General features: G+C 46.8%; 6 protein-coding genes across 6 annotated transcripts; 3 read left to right on the top strand and 3 right to left on the bottom strand. All coding sequences in view use genetic code 12, as the record gives it.

The window, feature by feature from the left end:
- Window positions 1-298: 298 nt before the first annotated feature.
- SEC8 (exocyst subunit) lies at window positions 299-3,616 on the top strand (the record flags this gene model as incomplete). The annotated part of the gene is made up of 1 exon (XM_025478878.1): window positions 299-3,616. The coding sequence occupies one exon, from the start codon at window positions 299-301 to the stop codon at window positions 3,614-3,616; it is 3,318 nt and encodes a 1,105-aa protein (XP_025338351.1).
- Window positions 3,617-3,667: 51 nt separating this feature from the next.
- On the bottom strand, window positions 3,668-4,345 carry CTR1 (high-affinity Cu transporter; the record flags this gene model as incomplete). The annotated part of the gene is made up of 1 exon (XM_025478877.1): window positions 3,668-4,345. The coding sequence occupies one exon, from the start codon at window positions 4,343-4,345 to the stop codon at window positions 3,668-3,670; it is 678 nt and encodes a 225-aa protein (XP_025338350.1).
- Window positions 4,346-5,021: 676 nt separating this feature from the next.
- On the top strand, window positions 5,022-6,320 carry CXQ87_000294 (uncharacterized protein; the record flags this gene model as incomplete). Its single annotated transcript, XM_025478876.1, has 1 exon — window positions 5,022-6,320. The coding sequence occupies one exon, from the start codon at window positions 5,022-5,024 to the stop codon at window positions 6,318-6,320; it is 1,299 nt and encodes a 432-aa protein (XP_025338349.1).
- Window positions 6,321-6,534: 214 nt separating this feature from the next.
- On the bottom strand, window positions 6,535-8,289 carry CXQ87_000293 (uncharacterized protein; the record flags this gene model as incomplete). The annotated part of the gene is made up of 1 exon (XM_025478875.1): window positions 6,535-8,289. One exon carries the CDS (start codon window positions 8,287-8,289, stop codon window positions 6,535-6,537), a length of 1,755 nt encoding a protein of 584 aa, XP_025338348.1.
- Window positions 8,290-9,704: 1,415 nt separating this feature from the next.
- CXQ87_000292 (uncharacterized protein) lies at window positions 9,705-10,388 on the top strand (the record flags this gene model as incomplete). Its single annotated transcript, XM_025478874.1, has 1 exon — window positions 9,705-10,388. The coding sequence occupies one exon, from the start codon at window positions 9,705-9,707 to the stop codon at window positions 10,386-10,388; it is 684 nt and encodes a 227-aa protein (XP_025338347.1).
- A 49-nt stretch (window positions 10,389-10,437) lies between these two features.
- On the bottom strand, window positions 10,438-11,463 carry CXQ87_000291 (uncharacterized protein; the record flags this gene model as incomplete). The annotated part of the gene is made up of 3 exons (XM_025478873.1): window positions 10,438-10,472; window positions 10,543-11,275; window positions 11,311-11,463. The coding sequence occupies 3 exons, from the start codon at window positions 11,461-11,463 to the stop codon at window positions 10,438-10,440; spliced, it is 921 nt and encodes a 306-aa protein (XP_025338346.1).
- Window positions 11,464-13,323: the final 1,860 nt, after the last annotated feature.

The raw sequence follows: 13,323 nt of genomic DNA, 5'->3' as shown, positions 1-13,323 counted from the left end.
GGCTTTAGCTGCAAAATCTCAATTTCTAACTCAGATTTGAGACCCATGTAAATATCACGTCTGTAAGATTTCCAAAATAAATATATCAAAGGTGATAATTATATAAAAGTTGTCATTCGCAAACAGCTCAATCTTTTAATACATTTGTTTACTTTTTTTATCGAATTTCAGGCTATTCCATCCAAGATATTGTCTTCTCTAGGTAATAGCTGTACCAAACCTGTGCACCAGACTTACTCGAATATCTGGCAGAATAGATTCTCCACAAAACATATACAATTTCTACAGCACATTGGACATGGGCAATCGTCGTCGTGCTGTGAGCATGGCCTTCAATGGCTCCATGTCAGAAGACGATGAAAGAAAAACAAAAAAGTCCATTGCGGACATCAAGACATTATACAAAGACATCCGTTACGACTGGTCTCAGTTGACCACTGGAGATACTACGCCAATTGAATTAGCCATTGCATTCCTTGATGATACCTCCGTTGGTTTAGCCCACAGAAAGGCCGAATTTGACGATCTTTGTGAATCCACCAGTGATACTCTTCGAAGAGCGGTCGTGGAGAACCACGAAATCTTCAACAACTCGGTTGGTCTGTTCCACATGCTCATGTCGATTGCCAAAGAGTCACAGGATGACTCCGCCCTGATAAAGAACCTCATTGAATCGAGTACCCGTGATATGAACGACAGAATGGGTGTGCTCAAGGAGCTTGATAGCAGTTCTGAGAAATATTCTGAGATGCTTGAAATACTCGACGCCATCGAGAGCTTGCATCAAATTCCGGATACAGTGGATAAGCTTGCCGCCGATAAGGAACTACACAAAGTTTATGACACTATTTCAGAGGGCTATAAAATAGCTGCCAAGTACAATCTCTGGCACCTTCCCGCCTTGGCCGGAATCCAAAGCTACTTGGATAACCAGTCTAACAGTCTATACGATATGATTGTTGATGAGCTCCGGAATGAGATTTATCTCAAAAACTCAAGTGTTTTCAACCTGGGGAAGGAATTTTGGATCGATCATCTTTCGTCTAACAATCCTCAAATTGCATCATTCAAAACATTGATAAAGCTGCTGAATAATTTAGAGCTGTACATCTACAATTCGGCAAATTTGGATATTGGAGAAATTGCATCATGTTTTGCAGAGCCAGCCGCTACTTTCATTGAGCATCAGCTTCCCAAAATTCATGCTCACTACTCCAAGGTCCAAACTTCGAAGGCAGACTACTCCTTGATACTTGAATATGCTTCTAGTGCGAACTCCGAATCGTTTTATTATCTTTACATGTTACTCACCACAGCTTCGAAGCTCAACAGATTGAACTCTGTTTTAGAAATTTTGGTTTCATCTGTTCAGGTTGAGCTTCATGACTTGATTAATCGGACCACACAAGAATGCAAGCAAAGAAATCTTCCACAACTTGCACGACTTGCGAAAGCTGTCAAATTCGAGTTCGGGTCTGGATCAGAGAAGATCAGCGGTCAAACCTTTAACGATGCCGCCGTCCCGATTCTTCAAGACTTCTTTAGTACTATCATCACAAAAGCAACAGTGGTGCTACTGAAACATAAAGTGATATGTGAAGTGGTGAAATTGATAGAGAGCAGCCATGCGGTGGGATCAACAGGTCGTGACTCTAGTGTTGGACCTCCATCACCCACTTATGATTTCAACACGATTTGGAACTTACTCAAAAAAGAGATTGAAGCACTTATTGTGAGTTACATTTACGATGACAATACCGAGGATGGTGCCAAACATGCCCAAGATCTCAATCAATCTTCGAACAAATTACATCACATTTTGGCGAACAAACAATTATTCAAGTTCGACAATGTGTCCTCTGGATCCATCAGCAAAACAACTGAGGATATGACTATGGTTCTCAACGAAATGTTCCCTGGGTTTAGCCCGAGCTCGAAAAAAGGATCGATTCAGAATTCCGAGGTTGAAGTGTCGCCGTACATCACCAACGAGCAATTCAATAGTCTTGCAGAGGACTTAGTACCCAAAAACATTTTCAACATGAGAATAATCCTAGAGTTTTTCCTCGTGTTCATATCAGCCTCTCAAGAAATGCTCACCGACTTTGGTAAGAACAAGGGCTTGAACTTAACGGCATATCAGTTCTTTTACGATTTCATGAAAAATTCTTTCCACAGAAAGCTTCACAATGACCTCAACCTCAACTTCGAGAGATGTATGGTGGGTGAACTAGACCAAGTGTTGGCCACAGAGGGTAATTTGAACGTCAAATTTACACAAGAGACAATCAACTTGAATGATGACGAGTCCGAGAATCAAGCCTTGGCGAGCTTCCATCGCTCTAACTCAGCAGCTAACAGAGTTTATGCCAACGCTAATAACTTTCGTCGTTTATTTAACCATACATGTCACTCATTGAATACTTCATTCACTTACAGGCGAGACATAAGTGATCTTGCACTCAACTTGCTTAAAAAATTTGCAAAAGCTTATAACGATTACTTCAAAGAGCTTTTAGCAACAGGAGTTGGCCACGATATTACGGAGATGGGCATTGGAATAGGTGAGCGTTCGAAGCATATTCTGCAGATCAACAAATGGCTCAAAACTCCTGCCCTTTTGGAAATGAGCGGAGGAATACTTCAGCATCATGACGACCTCGAGGGCTGCGCACCATTGATAACCAAGGAAATCGACTTGATGCTCTTCAAATCCAATCATTCTCCAAACATTTTTGATATCACCAAGGACGATTTATTCGACGATGAATGGTTTGACCAAGTTTGTTATTTACTTCTTACTGCATCTTGGATTTTACTGTGGTTGCCTAGCATGAGGAAGGAATCGAACTACACGATTTACGAAACCGGAATTCCAAAAGCCAAAGTGTCCGAGGTAGACAAATTGAGACACGACTGGTCGATCTTAGAGAACGGACGCTCGACATTTGCGATCGCTGAAAAGACCCAAAATGTGTACTTGACTCTCAACCTGGCGAAAATTGGAGAGTTTGACGAAGTGATTCAAACGTTTGAGAGCATCAGGGATCAAACATTGATCGCCTTAAGATACGATCTTCGCCTCAAAGCATTGTACTACATTGGCAAGTCATACCGTGAGAACTTCGTTCTCGGCACTGAACCAGCAGACTCGGATCAGTTCATCGGTCAATACAACAGAGAGGTATATTCCATTGGTACAAAGATTTCGGAAAGACTCAGTTCTGCCGAAACCGACTGTGTTTTTGTTGGTTTACCCAACTTTTTAACTCGATCATTCTTGCAAGGCAGTGAGATGATACAAGTTGCGAACAAGAACGGTATTAAGAAGATTCTTTTGAACATTATCACCATCCAGCAAATGCTTCGGAGTGTGATGAAGGAGGTGGACCATGTGGACTTCAGCAGGGCCTCGAGGTATTTTGAGCTCTTCACTGCCTCAGAGCATGTCCTCCTCCAGAAGGTGTCGGAGAGCAAGGACGCATACACGCGTGAGGAGGTGCTCAATTTGCTTCGCTTGATCTACAGTGAGAAGCTCCAATCAGGCAATGCCAGTTCATTCAACAAGAGTAAGTTCGGAGAGCTTTCCAGGAAAATCTCGGACATTTTTGTATAGTATGGGAGGAATTATCATATCATTCAAAACAATTACTATAGACAAAGAATATTAATGGTGACCTGCGAAATTGTTGGCGCCGGGCAGGAGGTTTAGCTTGTTGCTCAACTTTTCAAAGAAGAAGCGACCGAAGGTGTTACCTAAGATGACGGAGAAGAAGTAGACAAGACTGAAAGTCATGGCCACCAACATCAAGGCGTAGCCAAACATCTCGGGAATAAAGCACAAAATAATTCTGATAAAATCTCTCATCAAGTAGGTGAAGAACGAGTGACTTGCAGGTCTTCTGGTTTGTTCAACAGACTCCAGGCCTTTACCAGAGTTAGCCTCCTCATCATCGCAGGCACACTCGTCAATAATGGTGGTTTGACGGTTGTAGTTGGGGTTGTGCCAAACCTTCAGTTCCAAGTAGTTCTTGAGGAACTCACAGCCTTTTCCAATGAAGGCCACCACGAAGAAGAGGAGGAAAATACCAAAGGCCTCACCACCGTTGTTAGCGACAAGGGACTTGAACAAGACTGGGTATCCCTCGTACTTGGTAGTCAACCACATGTTCATGCCCATCATATCGTGGTCCATGCCCCCGTGGTCCATACTGCCATGGTCCATACTGCCATGGTCCATGCTGCCATGGTCCATAGTAGACGAGCTCATGGACATACTGTCGGTAGCGCTGTGCATGGCGTGGTCCATCGACATGGATCCCATCGACATTGATCCCATATCCATCTTGAAAGGCTGAGTGTTTGGTTGACTTATTCAGGGAGCCGACTCATTTTATATATTGTCAAAGAATGGACTTGAGCACATTCATTGAGCACTTTACTGAGCCCGATTGGGAAGGCGTTCTTGCTCGCACTGCACCGTCTACGCGAGCATATTGCAGCTCTCTATAAAGAACTGTCAATGGTACGATAGCGGCTGCAGTTAAATGTCAAAGTGAATCTCAGTTTTGATATATCTGTAAAATTCGTGATCTGCTGTCATCGGTATGTATTTCGCAAGATACCTTGAAGATATGGCTCACTTGAGGATGCATCTGCCGAGGTTCGGCTTTCAATATTTTCTGCCGATTATCCAAGGAGACGCTAATCAGTGCTGTCTATAATTTGCTCAATAGCTGTAGGGTTCTGCGTTGTACTTCGTGTTGGTGTGCCATGCCTGCAAAGCCGTGAGAACCAATAAGGTATTGAGCGCCCAACGGTGATGGAGATGTACGATCACAGACAAAAGCGGACTATTTAATTTCTCGTTTCTTATTTCACAAGGCGTTATACTTGCGGGATTTTTTCACCTCCTTACCGAAGAAATGTCCCAACAGGCGATCCGTAATAAAGCCCTCCTCGGGACCCTCATCACGTGCCTCTACACTCACTTTGGTAGATCGGGCCCTGGATCCAACCACATGCTTGTGCCTCCAGACAATCTTGGCTTGATAGAGCCAGGTGTATACCGATGCCTGAAGCTTGAGGCAGACCACACACCATTCTTGGCCACGCTACAACTCAATTCGATTGTTCTTCTTGACGCAGCAAAGCCGCCGAGGAATTTGAAGGCCTTCTTGGAGGAGAATGGCGTTAAATTGTTTAAGCTAGGGGGCCTCAAGATCACAAGTCACAGTGCTTATGGCAAGGACAGCGATAAGGCCGAGAAGTCAACCGATTCTCAACTGTCGGTCGGGAAGGGTGAGATCGAGGTGATACCCTTAGACAGCAGCAGTGGAACCAGCAACGAGAACAATCTGTGGATGCTCATTGAGCCTGGATTAATAGAGGGTGCCTTCGAGATAATCTTAAACAAAAACAGACACAACGTGTTAGTGGTGGATCTGTCGCTGACGTTAGTTGGTATCCTCCGACGTATTCAGAAATGGAACTTCAATTCCATCGTCAATGAATACCGTATCTACACGGGAAACTCAAGTAAAAATAACTACAACGCTGAGAATTTTTTAGAGCTAATAGAAGTGGAGTTGGTTCCGTTCGAAGTCGATCAGTGGTTGCGAAACAAACGGGACAAAAACCTGGAGGTCTCGGAGTCGAAAGGGTCTATCGCGTCCATCGGCAGTAATCGCCGCGTCAGAAATTCCGTGGATGAAGGCGATGCAACAAATGACGATGGTGACGTATCGGCCGATGATTACGAAGACGACATGGACGACGATCTTCTTCTGGCATCGCCTCAAATCCCTGCTAATTTGCTCAAACTAGTGGAACAGCGGAAAAACGAAGAGCTGGAATCCGTTGCAGCGTCTCCAGGAACACCGCCCGAGCACAGAATTTCTAATCTCCTGCTCGAAAAGCCGTTGCCTGGAAGTAGTGGAAGCAGGAATAACAGTTTTAGCGGAGACAATATCAACCTAGCTGCACACCGCCGAAAACTGTCTATCGACACCAGAATCACCCGGCCAGGCAACTTGAGGTTTCGCAAACCCAGTTTTGAAGCTAAATCACCAGGACGCAGGTCGTCCTTTGAAAGCAGTCTTCGCCATTACAGACTTGAGCGGGAGAGATCCGGTGGCCCTGAGGACTTAGCCAAAACTAAGGAACTTTACGGATTCCAATACTACAAACCACGGGTTGTTGCAAAGTCATCATTTGTTGAGCCTATCAAACTTCATCTCCCACCTGAGCATAAGCTTCCCGAATGGTTTACTAGGGGAAGAGATTTTTGGGAGAATCAGTACAGAGAATTAAATTCGTGATAGGAAATCATAAATAATCAAGATGAATTTTGCATAGACTTAGCCTGTGTTGTAGCTACAGACTTTGTTGAAGTGATGGCTCTTGACGCCGGCAAATATATATTATCCTTTGCATCATATCCCGCAGCGGGTATGTAAATAGTGGTATGAAAGGAAGAAGAATTGAATAGATAATGATCGTAACAGCATGAGACGGTTGAAATCAGATGTGACACTAGTCCAGGCTTTCTTCTTTAAGGAAGTCTGCCATATTGGCCTGGTCATCCTCGCCGTTCTCGCCAGACTGAAAGTCGTCTTCATCGAATTCGGCTTCCTGCTGAAGTTTTGAGCAGCGCTTACTTTTATCTGTGTTTAAAACGTGCTCATTGAGCCAGTCATTTCCAGTGAAATATTGTCCACAGGCATTGCAGTGTCCACGAACCGTGAGCTTCTCTTTCAAGTTTGGCGCTAGACGGGTCTTTGGATCCTCGAAGGTGAAGTGAACATTGAGCAAGTGCTTCTTGTAGTCGTAAGGCCTGTTGAATTTTCCAGACTTGTGGGAGCATACACTCCTTGGGAAGACACATTGGAAGCGTCCGATCTCATTATGGATTCGAGAATGCCTCGTGAAATCTCTGCTTATATGCTTATCACAGATAGGACAAATGACGACTCTGCTCGACTTCTTTTTCTTCTTGATGTCAGACTTTGCCGATGTCATAGCACTCAGCGCAGATTGCGACCGTTCAAGAACAGGGCGGTCTGGGAATAGACTTTGAGCTTGGGGAACTGGAGCTTTGTTGACTGGTCTGTATTGCTCTGGATAATTCACTGGCATCCCATGATTATATGCATGGGCACCGTGCAAGCCGCTCTGTTGAGAGTGGTCGAGGTGATAGTCATGGCCGTGAGAATGCTGATGCTGGTTCTGGGGTTGTTGATGAGGATGCTGATGAGAGTGAAGCTGTTGTTGATGGTGAGCTGGGTATTCGTGAAGATCAAAGTGGTGCTGGCTATGATCGACATTATGTTGCAGGGCATGTATAGACACATTGTGGCCAAAACTATGGTCAATGTAGTTGTCATCAAAATGCGGAATGCCATGGTTGTAATCCTCGAAACTCTCGGGTACTGGCACAAAGCCTTCAAGAGGGATTTGAGCAAGATCATCAAAGTCGGTGCTATTGTCGTCGCTTTTCGTCACACTTGAACGGTCAACATCCTTCGGAAGCGAAAGGTAGCCCGCAGGCATTCCGCCATCCGACAACGTGAAGCTTCCATCGTTTTCAGCCAACTGAATGTCAAAGGAGCCGAAGTAGCCCAAGTCACTCGTATTTGGCGGGTTCATAAGCGGTGTAACGTTCTCTTGACCACTGTCCCATTCCACACCATTTTTATGGAATAGAACGTCAGGGTCAGAGATTTTCATTTGCTGGTAGGTCAAGTCGACCCTGGAGTCGGAGCCAACGGTACCAGCTTGAATGTTCTGATCTTTCATGCGAAGCATCATATTCGGAGCTTGCAAGTTATCTAGCGCTATGTGAAAGCCCGGGTTCTTCTTCTTGTTCTTCACAAGCCCTTCTCTGTTGGAGATCTCGAAAGAACTGTTCAAGACTGGCGGCAGGTCGCTGACAGCCCTCGAGTCCTCGGAATTATAATTTATTGAGTTTGATAGTCTGCTCTTGTTGCGAGCTTTCTTGTCGGAGAAAGTTCTCTGTCTGCTGCTCATATGACCAAAGTTCTTCGGAGTGGCGCCCGGTTGTGGTTTCCACTGATTAACCCGTAGCTGACTTCGTGCCAGCGAGCCAGCGTCGGCGTGCTCGTGGTTGGAAGACAAGGTATAATCTTGAGAGACCTCATCGTGGGGCACCACAAACGTGAAATAGTCGTCACCGGAAGACGGAGCAGCAGGAGCCGAGATGGGCCCTTGCTGGAGATGCAGCAAATTCATCTGGCTATAATGAAGATAGTCGTTGTATTCCGGATCCATGGTCGGGAATGGGGGTTGGATGAACGGGCCAGTTTGACTTGAGACATGAGAAAGTCGGCAGGTATATAGGAGCAGCTCCGGCGATAGATAGTGCTGTGAAAATGCGCACTTCCTAGTTGAGGCCAAGGTGGAGCTGTTGGCGATAAATACAAAGCAGGCCGGAATTAGACCAGCAGACACTAATCGGGGGGGGGTGCTGCCTCGTAAGCGATAGGGAGGACGAGTAGGTGGCTGTTAGGATAAGCGGATACTTGCAGGATACTTTCCCTTCTTCCTCGGCGGCTATAACAGTTTGACCTGTATCGACCAAAAGAAGATGAGTTGCTTCCTCGAAATTCGACCCTTCGGGAAAATCTAGTGATACAGGCGCACTAGGTCACGTGGCTTATCCAGCAATCTTCGTCTAAAAAGGCAGGCTAGGCGAATTCAGTGACAGACGCCGAGAATGAGATGCGGGTGACCTGCGAAAATCCTCTTATTAAGATAGTCTTTTCATCTGGCGCGTGCTGCCATCGCTAGCGGATAAACTTACCCACTTGGGCGGGGCGTCTAGTTTCGGCCCGCATGCATACAGCTGGGCTGAGGTACACCGTAACGGAGGGAACAGGGTTATTGCATTTCTTCCCCACTGTTCCCCCTATTTCAACGGAAACTTCTATGTTCCAGTTGCCTCAATCAAAAAGATCTCGCTTTCTTGAACCCTGGCCTCGGTGTGTATCTCGGGGCGGCTCAAGCCTCGTCACTCGGAACATTCCGACGTCCTCGGAGAAATAGTGCGCAGCTGGGGCCAGGCCACAAATAGAAATTTCCAGTCATAAGCGCCGAACAGCAACAAACGAGAGGGGAGCGAAGAGGTGCAGCAAAACACGAGCTGATAAGCACAAGGTGCTAATCTACGAACCAGGCCGACTCTTCCACATTCCTCGGTTAGCTTGTTTAGAGCGCTGGCGTCGGCGCAGTCTAATGTAGAACCAGCATAGACGAGCGCGGCCTTGACAGGTGCAAGCCTGGGGCACATACGTTTCTTGAGATCTTGCAGTCTCGAGAACATGAAAGTTTTCAAGAAGGGGAAAACTTTTTTCAAGAAAAGAACAGCAATAGGGGTATTTGATAGCGTGTCACCCTGCGGAAAAGAGCAGGAAGTTAACCTCGCAGCCGTTTTGGATATCCCAATCCAGAGCCGCCACGCTGCCGCGATGCATCTAATTTTTTTTTTTTTTTTATCTCCAATATCAGTGCCCGTAATTTCCAGCGGCCAGAACCAGAACAATCCTCTGGCTTTGTGGCCACGCATGATATTTGTCAAATACGCTGATCTGCTTAATGTAGGCAGAGGGCCCTGTCACGTACTGCGCACTGCGGCTCGCACTTTATCCCTGACTAGATTGCCACAATCACTAACTACTCTCTTCATCATGTCAGCAATTATTTTTGGCGCCACAGGCCTCTGTGGCAGTGAAATTCTCAAACAGTCGGTCGCTCTGGCCAAGTTCAAGGAATTGACCTCGGTTACCCGCCGTGAGCTTGATTTCTCCTCGGACAAGCTCAAGAAGATTGTGGAGAAGGACTCATCAAAGTATCCTGAACTTGCAGCAGCATCGAATGCCCAGGTCTTGTTCTCGTCCTTGGCAACGACAAGAGCAGCGGCTGGGTCCGCTGAGAAGTTTGTGGAAATTGATCACGACATCAACTTGAACGTCGCCAAAGCAGCCAAGGAGAGCGGCACCAAGACGATTGTGCTCATATCCTCGGTAGGCGCCAGTGCTTCGTCCCCCTTCTTGTACATGAAGACCAAGGGTCGTTTGGAAGATGACGTGATTGCTCTTAAATTCCCGCAAACAATCATATTGCGTCCTGGACCTTTGTTAGGCGAGCGTGAGAAGTCCAAGGGTTGGCTCAATGACTTGTCTGCGGGCACGTTCAAGTTATTCCACAACACCTTCATTGGCAACAATGTGATTTACCCAATCTTCGGCCACGAAGTGGGCAAGGCGGCTGTGCACTTGGCGGAGCAGTCCTTGGATGAAAGTTCTGAAGAGCCCCAGGTGAAGATTGTTGGCGGCAAAGAGCTTATCAGTCTTGCCAAACTGCTCGAGTAATTCAATTCCGTAAATTTATGCTCATGATTATATACTATACACTGTTTATCTACTGTTCTGCCTGAGTAAAGGACATTTCTGGCTCTCGTTTTTGGTGAGAATATGTTGACTCAACCAATCCCCGATAAGAAGCGCCTTCCACAAGGACAAGTACCCCACTGGGTAAGTTTCTCTCGAAGGTTATGCTCTCTTTTGGCAGACACGTCGTCGTATTGGAAATGTTTGTTGAGGAGATGTTTTTTGAAATCGTACCTTCTATTGAACAGGCCCGATTTATGCTGGCAACTGCCTTTTGGAAAGACACACTTGAACCTTTTCTCCGTCTGGTGGGTCCACATGTGTCTGATCATGTCTCTGGAGATTTTCTTTCCGCAAATGCTACACTTCGTGGGGTCCACGAAAGTGGTTTCCACCAAGGGCACGGAGAGATTGCGATCCGAGTTGACCATGGTGGTCATGTCCGGATATGACAGCAGCCCCATCATGTTGGACTCCGAGAGGGGCGCAGGTACGAAGCCCGATTCGCCAACGGGGAGTCCAACAGGTGATTCAGCAAAAGAGCTATCCAGCAGATCGTCAGACTCTCTAGAGGAGAGATGAGAAGGTTGACTAGCGGGCACTGGTTGGGCAAAGTGTCGTAGACTGCCCGCCGCATTGTGCACAAGCATGTCATCAGAACTAGACCGTTTCTGTGAAGTGCCCGAGTCATCAACAAGGCTCTGTCTTTCAGCAGGGCGATTGACATTTCTCTCATAGGTGGACCTCTCGAAGCTGCTTCTATCACCGTAGCTGCTGCTTTCGCCGTAACTAGGCCTCTCTCCATAGTCCATTGGCATCGGCGGCATGAGGTCATGCGGTTGTTGGTATTGTTGAAAGTAGGAAAGCTGCTGGGGTTTTGAGGGTAGGAGGAGGACCGATTCACCAGAGACATTTCCATGGGTAGCTGGCTGGGGTAGAAAGCCTGGCTTGGGTTTGTCTGTTCAGTGAAGTCCGCCTGAGCAGACATGAATGGGTTGTGGTAGTCAGGCTCATCGACCCTGAAGGGTTCCGACGGCTGAGGCTCACTTGTGGTCATCCGTGAAGGATGGTTAGTAGAGGCGTCTTGCTGATCCAGATTGTGGGGGAATAGCTGGGACAAAGAAGCATAGGACAGGTTTCTGTCGCGTTTGGCTCTGGAGTAACTCAAAATGTCAAGTATGGTGGGCAAGACTGTTGGGGGCGGGAGAATGAAGGAGGCTGCAAATGTAAAGGAAAACCACTTAAGGTATTAGATCTCGAAAGCTTGGAGTGGTTGAGTTCATTTTCCAAAAGCTCCTCTGAAGAAGGGACCCCAGGGCCCTTTTATACATGCAAGGCGCCAACTGAACCGCATAGATCTCGGGGTCCACTAACTGAATCGAATCACCTTCGCCGGCACTTTGCCCAACATGAATCGTTAACCTTGTGCAGGTCCGGCATACGCGGTCCGTCATCGTAGACGCACAGAAATGCACCGTTCCTTGTTTTCCATTTCCTTTGGGTGCCTCAGGGCGGGGCAAGCCACGAGTAAGAGCCAGGCGGACAAATGCGTGACTTTGACAGCTAGTCAGACATTAAGCCGCTTCAGGATCTCACCACGTTGTGGCTAAGCGAGAAGAGGAGGTGGTGGTCCCCGAGAGAATGATTTGGAAAAGTTTGATGTACTGTGTGATTCTCACCGTTCTATATGGAGGAGGCAGTGACCAAGAGAAAGCCAAAAGTTTAAAGGTCCACGCATCGTAAGTGTATTGTCGAAGTGAGCCACTTTCTAGCCAAAGTGTCATCATCTATTTCCCAAGGCGGGCTCGACTGACATACGGTGAGCGTAGAGTTGATGCGGGAGCAAGGATGCAGCGAGAAGTAAGGTTTCGTAACGCCCGAGGTCGTATTATGTACTGCGTTAGTCAAATCGCACGGAAAAAACATCGCAGGGCTGAATATTCTGCCCCGCAGGCTAATAGAAGGATTACAAATGGAGAAACTTACGATCCGATTGCCGAATTAGTATTGCTGCTTCGCCTGGGGCGTCCATGATAGTGATGCCTCTCTCACGTCGGCTATCTGAGCGGACCGGGATACGAAAAAAAATGTACCCAGTGCTAAAGTTGCGGGGCATGACTAGCGGCCTCGAAGTGCCAAATTTGGAAGGTAAATGAAAAGAACGGCTTTTTTTTCTCTTTGTCACAACACGCCAACCCGGACTGTGCCGACTTACGGTGTTCCATTTTTTTTATAGTTTGTCATGGTGCATACAAATGGGCAAGTTGGGAAAGTAACCATTTCCATGCATGACGCACAGAACGGTCGACCGCAGGAGTGCGTTTACAGCAACATGCGAGCAACGCCTCATTCACTTACGGGAAACCTAGAGCGACGCCCAAACGACCAACTTCCAGATCGATTTTGCAACCAAATGGGCGGTATCACCAAATTAAGATATCCATGTTGCCGGATGTTGCATATGATATCCACACATGTAGGAACCCGCCCTCCATGGTGCCATAGCGCCTTCAAACCCTTCCCCCTTGTATATTGTAGCCTCACGTAAGAGGGTCCAGGGCCAGACTGTGAGTAGCGCCCTATAGTGGCAAAAATCCGATTCACGTGAACACGACTTGAGTTATGATGAAACCACTGGAGAATGTTACGTAAGAGCTTGGGCATGTTCGACAGCAAGGGTCCCCTGACTACATGCGAGTGCTGGCAAATGATCGGTTGTCTGCGTCGGACAATGACAGATTAACAAAGCTCCACGACAGAATCCCCATTCTTGAGTACACAACAAAGTGCTTTGTCAGAAAGGAGAGGTGACCATTGATGAGCTGGCTCTGGTACAACACAGCCTTGTTATCAATGGAAAGAGGCAAACCTTGAGAAATATTTCTAGCCCGATTGGAAAACGAGGCGCTTGCAGACC

This window comes from Candidozyma duobushaemuli (genome assembly GCF_002926085.2).
Source record: "Candidozyma duobushaemuli strain B09383 chromosome Unknown A_B09383, whole genome shotgun sequence".
Lineage (NCBI taxonomy): Eukaryota > Fungi > Ascomycota > Pichiomycetes > Serinales > Metschnikowiaceae > Candidozyma > Candidozyma duobushaemuli.
This window is presented reverse-complemented; position numbering and strand designations above follow the sequence as displayed.